The sequence below is a fragment of the Oncorhynchus nerka genome, unplaced genomic scaffold (assembly GCF_034236695.1).
Source record: "Oncorhynchus nerka isolate Pitt River unplaced genomic scaffold, Oner_Uvic_2.0 unplaced_scaffold_973, whole genome shotgun sequence".
In the NCBI taxonomy this organism is placed as follows: domain Eukaryota; kingdom Metazoa; phylum Chordata; class Actinopteri; order Salmoniformes; family Salmonidae; genus Oncorhynchus; species Oncorhynchus nerka.
The window spans coordinates 79378-89793 of record NW_027040316.1 but is presented as its reverse complement, the minus strand read 5'-3'; the positions used below and the strand labels follow the sequence as shown (position 1 = coordinate 89793).

The following is a 10416-nucleotide window of genomic DNA, read 5'->3' as shown; positions in this document are numbered from 1 at the left end:
GGTTTCTGTAAACAGGTTTAGGCTGGTCATCTATGATATGTAGGTTATATACAGTACATTCTCTGTCCTGCTACTGGAAGGACTATAACATTATGTGAACTTATAGTCTATCTGCATATTACTAACAACCCACTACTATACATTATAACCTAGTCTACATAATATAACACATCACTAACAACCCACTACTATACATTATAACCTAGTCTACTTTACATAATATAACATCTCTTACTTGTTGCAAATAAACTTTCTGAATGGATCAATGATTTCCCCCTCAGATCAATCATGTCCGTTTTAGCCCTTCTGTCTGTATTCTCACATACTTTCAGATACATTTAGAAAATAACAGATTGAAAGACAATAAATAGCCTACTTTTAATTAATAAAAATAATTGTGAGACATGGCCTTGTGTTGCTGTACTGTCTATAACTACCTTAACAAACAGTGACTTATTATTATTATTATTATTGTTGCTGTACTGTCTATAACTACCTTAACAGACAGTGACTTATTATTATTATTATTATTATTATTGTTGTTGCTGTACTGTCTATAACTACCTTAACAAACAGTGACTTATTATTATTATTATTATTATTATTATTAACAAACAGTGACTTATTATTATTATTGTTGCTGTACTGTCTATAACTACCTTAACAAACAGTGACTTATTATTATTACAGACAGTTACCATGGAGATGAAATGTCACCACTACGTTTTCATGTGATGCATTAAATCATCTGATTGTTTCTGTGTCTGTTAGTAAATGTTTAATAAGAGATAATTAATAAATGATAACAATTGACTTTAAATAATTACTGTGTTAACCACAAACAACATGATGGATCTCTGTTTAGGGGTCAGTGCTCTAAAATGAGTCTCTCTGGGGAGAGAGAGGAGGGGGGCCCTGCCTCTAAAATGAGTGTCTCTGGGGAGAGAGAGGAGGGGGTCCCTGCCTCTAAAATGAGTCTCTCTGGGGAGAGAAAGGAGGGGGGCCCTGCCTCTAAAATGAGTCTCTCTGGGGAGAGAAAGGAGGGGGGCCCTGCCTCTAAAATGAGTCTCTCTGGGGAACATGACACCAAATCTAAGAGGTGAGATGACAATTTTTGATACATTATTATGAGTTTATTTCCAAAATGTTCACATTTGTTTTTTAATCAGAAATGGTTGCTTCAATATTACTGTTCTCAGATTTTTAACTAATAGATTTTAGATGGGTATTTATATATATATATATACATATATATATATATACTCACGTAGCTATCTTAATTAAGATGAAAGCACTTACTGTAAATCACTCTGGATAAGAGCATCTGCTAAATCAGGGTTCTCAATCCGGGGTCTGTGGAGGTATTTCTCAATCCGGGGTCTGTGGAGGTACTGCAGGGGTTCTCAATCCGGGGTCTGTGGAGGTTCTGCAGGGGTTCTCAATCCAGGGTCTGTGGAGGTACTGCAGGGGTTCTCAAACCGGGGTCTGTGGAGGTACTGCAGGGGTTCTCAATCCGGGGTCTGTGGAGGTTCTGCAGGGGTTCTCAATCCAGGGTCTGTGGAGGTACTGCAGGGGTTCTCAAACCGGGGTCTGTGGAGGTACTGCAGGGGTTCTCAATCCGGGGTCTGTGGAGGTACTGCAGGGGTTCTCAATCCGGGGTCTGTGGAGGTTCTGCAGGGGTTCGCGGCACCCTGACTGTACTCGTTGCAATGTACAATGTAAGACATTTGATAGAATTTTCACATGACACGACCACTTTGCCTATTCTGAATTATTGCCTAATATAATAGAATGCATCTTTTAGACAATATAACCGTTATATCTACACTTCTGTTTAACAACTCTAAATATCTTTGACATAGTAGGCATCAAGTCCCTGCCAATAATGTTGCCTACAACGTTGCATTCAATGTTCATTTTCATCTAACACATATTACGCCCTAGATTCCTTCAATTGACAAATTTATATCCATGCACAATTTAGGATTATTTTTTAACAACATGATGTTGCGCTCCAAAAGGAGAACTTGAAATAACATGATGTAGATAATTAAATAATCAGAAGAACAACGTGTTTATTATTATACACTCTTAGAACAGAAGGGTCCTTATAGAACCAAAAAGGCTTCTATCACTTCCTTAATATATGGAACCACTAAAACATTATATATATATTTTTGGTTCAGTGAAGAAGAACCTCTAGAGTTCTGATCAATGGAAGGTTAATGTTTAGAGGATGTGAATGAAGCAGCCTTCCAGTCATCAGATCACTTCTGGTGTTTTTTTCCCGGCCCGGGATTTGAACCAGCCACCTTTTGGCCACAGCACCAACTCCTTAGCCGCTGGGCGAAAACCTGAGTTAATCAGCAAAAATGAAGTCAAATTGCTGTGGTAAATGGTATGACTTATTACAATTATTATACATAAATCATTGCCAAAAGCACAAGACATACTGTTGCATGTAGGTCTATATTATTAATGTATTGATCATATCAAATATCAAAACATTATTTTAACTACTCAAAGCAATTACATGTGGAGCAGGAACCACTGACTCACTGCATGATTCTATAGTATTATCAAGACACCTGCTGTTAACTCTTAACTACTTAGGACACCTGCTGTTAACTCTTAACTACTTAGGACAGCTGCTGTTAACACTTAACTACTTAGGACAGCTGCTGTTAACTCTTAACTACTTAGGACACCTGCTGTTAACTCTTAACTACTTAGGACACCTGCTGCTAACTCTTAACTACTTAGGACAGCTGCTGTTAACTCTTAACTACTTAGGACAGCTGCTGTTAACTCTTAACTACTTAGGACAGCTCACGAGGTGTCCTAAATATCTGCCGACTAGGTGGGACTAGAGACTTCATGCATAGTTACCCACCCACTTATACCCATAAGTGTAAAATGTCTTTATTCTCAGTGTAACAGTATAACTTTAGACCGTCCCCTCGCCCATACCCGGGCACTAACCAGGGACCCTCTGCACACATCAACAACAGTCACCCTCGAAGCATTGTTACCCATCGCTCCACAAAAGCCGCGGCCCTTGCAGAGGGGAACCACTACTTCAAGGTCTCAGAGCAAGTGACGTCACCGATTGAAAAGCCATTTAGCGCGCACCGGTAACTAAGCTAGCCGTTTCACATCCGTTACATCAGCACTTATACGACCAATTTTCTCCTCTGAGACACTTTGTGGATATGGACCCAGATCTCAAAATATTGTTATAAAAAAACATAGAATGTTTGTTTTACATAATAATACATAATTAATATTACTAATGTAACCCACTGTAAAGACTGGGTTTAGTTGATTGTGCTGCACTGTCCGCGTCCCCGTACAGAACTGTCCGCCCCGTTCGGTGTGGCGCCAAGGAGATTGTCAGGTTACGCGCAGAGTGGACTGAGGTGATCTTGGGGAATAACGACGGAGTTTGTTACAGTGTTGAGACGCCGAAGTTTATTGTTCAATTTGCTTTTTTTCTTTACGGTCAGGGACATTATGAGTGTAGCCAGATCCTTTTCACTCTCTGTCCTTGTTTCATTTTGTGGTTCACCGGATTCATCATCATCGAGATGAGGGACAGAAACGACCTGCTAGCCAGTCGGTACAGCTCGGTAATCTAGCTAGCTACTCTACCAGCAGCATCCTAGTTATCCAGCTAGTCGGTACAGCTCGGTAATCTAGCTAGCTACTCTACCAGCAGCATCCTAGTTATCCTAGCTAGTCGGTACAGCTCGGTAATCTAGCTAGCTACTCTACCAGCAGCATCCTAGTTATCCTAGCTAGTCAGTACAGCTCGGTAATCTAGCTAGCTACTCAACCAGCAGCATCCTAGTTATCCTAGCTAGTCGGTACAGCTCGGTAACCTAGCTAGCTACTCTACCAGCAGCATCCTAGTTATCCTAGCTAGTCGGTACAGCTCGGTAAGGTAGCTAGTTACTCTACCAGCAGCATCCTAGTTACCATAGCTACCACTACATCATCACCGGCTGTCTGCATTTCTTGTGGACCGATGGAGCTCCCCGGTTGTTTCTTCCACCTGTTAAATCCCGGTGAGGCTTCTCCCTCTCTCGTTGACGGATGCTGGCTACCTCTGTCCGGTTCTCCTCTCTTCACTTGATGGACGGTAACTTTAGTGTTTAAACCCTCTGTGTCCAAGGACCGAACTTTTGAATATTATTTTCAGGGCGCCTCAATAGCAGGTATTGAACCCCGGGTAAATAATCACTAGTCAGAACCTCAACCTCAGTATACCTTCATTATAAAAATCATCTTAATATCTGATATTGTGAGTAAACAACCTCGTGAGTGCGTCTTCCAGCCCTCCAATAAATTACATCATTCAACCCTCCCGGTTAGTAAATTTACCTCAACATGCCCCCGGAGAAGGCAGAGTAACGACACCAGCCTCTTAGCGGGGCTGACAGACTGACTACAACGCTCGCGTCGATAAATGAATTTCGTCATTAACGTCTGGACACACTGCTCGTGCCATTAACTAACGTCTGGAAGTCAGTTCTATTTGTGACGCAGATCGCGCTGCATCTCCTCATTGGTTTAGAGAAGCAGGTACCCACGTGGCATCTCCTCATTTAGCAAAAAAACATAACTTAACATAAACTTAACTTCTTTAAACAATAAAAGTTAATTTACGAACATTTCTGACAATTGATATATAGCGTTATGGAATGAAACTCTTGTGTTTCCCCATCTGAGCTCAGAGTAGATGAGAGATGTAATGTTTGTCTCTGTTGTGTTGAAGTCCAATCAGGCAGGAGAGACCAGCCTCCCCTGTTCCCAGCTGTGTGTCCATGAAGAGTGACTGGTCTATGAATCTACCTGAGGTGTTTAGAGAGGGAGACTTTTCTACTGAACAAAGGTAAGAAGAACTCATGGGTCCTGGTCAGTGAGTTAAACAACACTGTCTCTAGTCATTTCTCCTCTCCCATTTTCCCATTTATTGTTGTTGTTTTCATAATCCATAGGCTAATCATTTTGTCTATTTTCATAGTCCTAAAACAAAATTAAACAAACACAACATTGACTCAGTACTGGTTCTCCTTATAGCCTCATTATTACCTCAACTACCTGGTACCCTGCACATTGACTCAGTACTGGTTCTCCTTATAGTCTCATTATTACCTCAACTACCTGGTACCCTGCACATTGACTCAGTACTGGTACTCCTTATAGTCTCATTATTACCTCAACTACCTGGTACCCTGCACATTGACTCAGTACTGGTACTCCTTATAGTCTCATTATTACCTCAACTACCTGGTACCCTGCACATTGACTCAGTACTGGTACTGTCACGGTTCATGAATCCACTGCCTCCTTTTCCTTTTCTCTCTCTCTCTCTCTCTCCGTGTTTGTGTGGGCGTGGTTCCCAATCTCGGCCTGATTGTCTGCGCCAGCTGGAATCACTTATCTTCCCTTTATATGTTCTGTAACCAGTGTTTCTTGTTGTCAGATCGTTGTTACTTCCCTGAGGTTGTGTCGTGTGTCCGTACTCATCTCTCGCCGCCCTTGTGTGGATTATCTGCTGTGCTCCTTCCTACCCATCCGGACACTCTCCCCTGGGTTTCTCAGCACGCTCACATAGGAGGATGCGCCCTAGTCCCTGGGTCGGATTCCGTCTGAGTACAGTCTGTCTGTCCTGTTGCTGCTGTAACCTGTATTCATTAAACCATCGTTGCTTGCATCTTGCATCCGCCTCTGTATTGTTACAGAACGATCTGACCAGACCATGGATGCAGCGAGTTCAACGAGTCTGACCGAATTCATTTCCCGTAGTATCACGAGAATGGATCAACAAGAGGAGAACATCTCCAGCACAGGTCGGGAAGTACAAGCCATTGCGACGCAGGTATCCCAGCTGACCCAACAATTACAACATCTGAGGGGTCTCGCTGCGCCACCTACACCGGCAGTTCAACCCGCCCCGCCAGAGCCGGATTCCCAGCTAGAGCCACGGCTACCGACACCAGAGGGTTATTCAGGTGATCCTGACTATTGCAGAGCTTTTCTTACGAGATGTTCCATGCATTTCTCGTTGCAGCCACGGACCTTCAACCGTGAACAGTCTAAGGTAGCATTCGTACTTACACTGCTATCAGGCAAAGCGGCTCTTTGGGGAACGGCGGTGTGGGCGAACCAGGACCCATGCTGCACCTCTTTCCAGACACTCTCCGAGGAGATGAGAAGGGTCTTCGATCGGGCCGTGGCGGGTAGGGAGGCGGCCAGACTACTCGCTGACCTTCGCCAAGGAGACCGTTCAGTATCGGAATACTCCATCCAATTCCGCACTCTGGCCGCAGAGTGTCAGTGGAACGAGGAGGCGCAGTGGGACATGTTCCTGCATGGGCTGGAGGACCGGATCCAGAAGGAGATTTATGTTCTGGACCTTCCCAGGAGTTTAAATGGACTAGTGGAACTAGCCTTGAGGGTCGACGCTCGTCTGAGTCGTGTTGGCCGCCGAGCATGCCCTAACAGACCGTATAACGACACGGAGGGCTGGCATGCCAGCGGCGGGAACACGGCCAGTTCAACCTCCGCTCACGAACCCATGCAGCTGGGGAGAGCTCGCCTCTCCCGGGAAGAGAGGGAGAGGCGGAGATCCCAAGGACTCTGTCTCTACTGTGGTAGAGCGGGCCACTTTATCCACTCCTGCCCGGTAAAAGATTAGGCCCGGTAGTAAGAATGAGGCTACTATCGGGTGGTGTCACCACAGAGAAGACCTCATCATCTACTCTCCTCCCGGTAAGACTAAGATGGGCCAACCACACGCACGACACCCAAGCCTTACTGGACTCAGGAGCAGAGGGTAATTTCATGGACTTCAAGCTCGCTCACAAACTCCAGATTCCTATCACCTCACTCACGCACAAGATATCCGTCAACGCTCTCAATGGTCAAGAACTACCCAACATTTCTCACACCACTGAACCTATCACACTCATCACTTCTGGCAATCACACTGAGACACTATCATTTCTACTTATGGACTCACCCCTTGCACCATTAGTTCTCGGCCACCCTTGGCTCACCCAACACAACCCCAGAGATGACTGGGGTCATAATTCTATATCCATGTGGAGTAACAAATGTCTTGAGTCCTGTTTAGTGTCTGCTTGTTCGTCTGTGTCTGATTCTGTGTTTCTAGAGGAGGCGGTGGATTTGTCTAACGTGCCCGTTGAATACCTCGACCTGAAGGAGGTGTTCAGTAAGTCCCGTGCTGCTTCTCTTCCTCCGCATCGTCCCTATGACTGTGCAATAGAATTATTGCCAGGTGAGTCTCCGCCTAAAGGCAAGTTATATTCACTCTCTGTTCCTGAGAGGGAGGCTATGGAGAGATACATCTCTGGTTCTCTGGCATCTGGATTCATTCGTCCTTCCTCTTCTCCAGCGGGGCGGGGTTCTTCTTTGTGGAGAAGAAGGACGGATCTCTGCGTCCTTGCATTGATTACCGTGGGTTGAATAACATCACAGTGAAAAATACCTATCCCTTACCGTTGATGTCCTCAGCCTTTGAAAGGTTACAGGGAGCATCCGTGTTCACTAAGTTGGATTTACGTAATGCATATCATTTGGTTCGCATAAGGGGGGACGAATGGAAGACCGCGTTTAACACCCCCAGAGGGCACTTCGAATATTTGGTCATGCCTTTTGGGCTATCCAACTCCCCAGCGGTTTTCCAGGCACTCGTAAATGACGTGCTGAGAGATATGATTGATCAGTTCATATATGTTTACCTGGATGACATACTGATTTTTCTTCTCTCCAGGAACACGTTCAGCACGTCAGACGAGTGCTTCAGAGGTTGTTGGAGAATGGACTTTTTGTCAAGGCGGAGAAATGCATTTTTCATGCACAATCCGTTCCATTCCTAGGTTACATCGTCTCGACTGAAGGTATTCGCATGGATCCTGACAAGGTTAAGGCTGTGGTGGATTGGCCAAGCCCAGATTCCCGTAAGGCCCTACAGAGGTTTCTGGGATTCGCCAATTTCTACCGGCGTTTCGTTCGCAACTTTAGCCAGATAGTCGCTCCTCTTACCGCCTTAACCTCCCCCAGAGTGACGTTCAGGTGGTCCGATACAGCCGAGGCTGCATTCGTCAAACTCAAGAGCCGCTTTGTTTCGGCTCCCATCCTCATAGCTCCCGATCCCTCGCGTCAGTTCGTGGTGGAGGTGGACGCTTCAGAGGTGGGGGTAGGTGCGGTACTTTCCCAACGTTCCTCTTCTGACGACAAGATGCACCCTTGCGCGTTCCTTTCCCATCGGTTATCACCTGCGGAACGCAACTACGACATTGGCAACAGAGAGTTGTTGGCAGTGAAGTTAGCACTGGAGGAGTGGCGCCATTGGTTAGAGGGTTCGGGGTACCTTTTATAGTTTGGACCGATCACAAAAATTTGGAATATATCAGAACCGCCAAGCGACTCAACTCCAGGCAGGCGCGGTGGGCACTCTTTTTCGGACGTTTTGACTTCTCTCTCTCGTATCGCCCGGGTTCCAAGAATGTCAAACCCGATTCCCTTTCTCGCATTTTTGACCATTCCGAACGCCCATCCACTCCCGAGTGCATCCTACCCGGGACCCTAGTGGTCTCCACACTCACATGGGAGGTTGAATCGAGGGTCAAAACGGCCTTAGAAGGGGTAACGCCTCCGCCCGGTTGCCCGCCTAATCGGTTGTTTGTTCCGGAGGGGTGTCGGTCCGATGTTATTCGGTGGGGGCATTGCTCCAACGTAGCGTGTCATCCAGGAGTCAGTCGCACTAGCTTTTTGGTTAAGCAACGCTTTTGGTGGCCACTGATGGCTCGTGACATTCACAGTTTTGTCTTGGCTTGCTCGGTTTGTGCCACTGGGAAGACTTCTAATCGACCCCCAGATGGGTTACTCCAACCGCTGTCGGTCCCTTCGAGACCCTGGTCCCACATCGCGCTAGATTTTGTTACCGCCCTCCCGCCCTCCCAGGGCAAGACTGTTGTTTTGACCGTGGTGGACCGGTTCTCGAAGGCGGCTCATTTTATTCCCTTGCCTAAATTACCATCTGCCAAGGAGACAGCGGTAACTGTCGTGGATCACGTCTTTCGCTTACATGGTCTGCCGATGGACGTAGTTTCTGACAGGGGCCCCAATTTGTGTCCAAGTTTTGGCAAGAGTTTTGTAGGTTACTGGGAGCGAGTGTCAGCCTGTCTTCAGGGTTTCATCCCCAGAGCAACGGTCAGCGGAGAGGGCCAACCAAGATTTGGAGAGAGTGTTGCGATGTTTGGTTTCTAAGAATCCCTCTTCCTGGAGTCAACAACTCTCTATGGTTGAGTACGCTCACAATTCGTTGCCAGTGGCAGCCACGGGTCTCTCTCCGTTTGAGTGTAGTTTAGGTTACCAGCCACCTATCTTTCCCAGTACGGAGTCCGAGGTGTCTGTTCCCTCCGCTCACGCTTTCATCCAGAGGTGCCGTCGCGCATGGAGCAGAGCCCGTGAGACTCTTCTCCTGGTGGGGGCGCGCACCAAGACTAAGGCCGATCGCCACCGGTCGAAGCCTCCGGTATACGTCGTTGGCCAAAGAGTGTGGCTTTCTACTAAGAACATTCCACTCCGATCCGTTTCGAACAAGCTTGCCCCCAAATTTATCGGCCCGTTCAAAGCCACCAGGATCATTAGTCCGGTGGCGGTCCGGCTCCAGCTTCCTCCGGCGTATAGGAGAATTCATCCTACCTTTCATGTGTCTAAAATAAAACCTGTGTTTCAGGCACGCATTAACCCACCGGTCCCGGTTCCCCCGCCGCCACGACTTGTTGATGGGGAACCCACCTTTTCTGTCAATCGTATTTTGGACTCTAGAAGGAGGGGACGCGGATTCCAGTACCTGGTGGACTGGGAGGGTTACGGCCCGGAGGAGAGAAGTTGGGTACCTGCTAGGGACATTCTGGATCACTCCCTTATCGATGATTTCAATCGACAGGTAAATTCGCCTGGGAACGCCAAGAGGCGTTCCTAGGGGGGTATTGTCACGGTTCATGAATCCACTGCCTCCTTTTCCTTTTCTCTCTCTCTCTCTCTCTCCCCGTGTTTGTGTGGGCGTGGTTCCCAATCTCGGCCTGATTGTCTGCGCCAGCTGGAATCACTTATCTTCCCTTTATATGTTCTGTAACCAGTGTTTCTTGTTGTCAGATCGTTGTTACTTCCCTGAGGTTGTGTCGTGTGTCCGTACTCATCTCTCGCCGCCCTTGTGTGGATTATCTGCTGTGCTCCTTCCTACCCATCCGGACACTCTCCCCTGGGTTTCTCAGCACGCTCACATAGGAGGATGCGCCCTAGTCCCTGGGTCGGATTCCGTCTGAGTACAGTCTGTCTGTCCTGTTGCTGCTGTAACCTGTATTCATTAAACCATCG

The 10416-nt window shown here is 46.7% G+C and overlaps 1 protein-coding gene across 1 annotated transcript in view; it reads left to right on the top strand.

Moving 5' to 3' along the window:
* Positions 1-956: 956 nt before the first annotated feature.
* LOC135570449 (NLR family CARD domain-containing protein 3-like) overlaps positions 957-10416 on the top strand; it is a 32699-nt gene continuing 23239 nt past the window's right edge. The window contains exon 1 of the mRNA XM_065016459.1: positions 957-1099. Coding sequence (XP_064872531.1) covers positions 972-1099 — 128 coding nt within the window. The 5' untranslated portion in view covers positions 957-971. The remainder of the gene's footprint in view (positions 1100-10416) is intronic.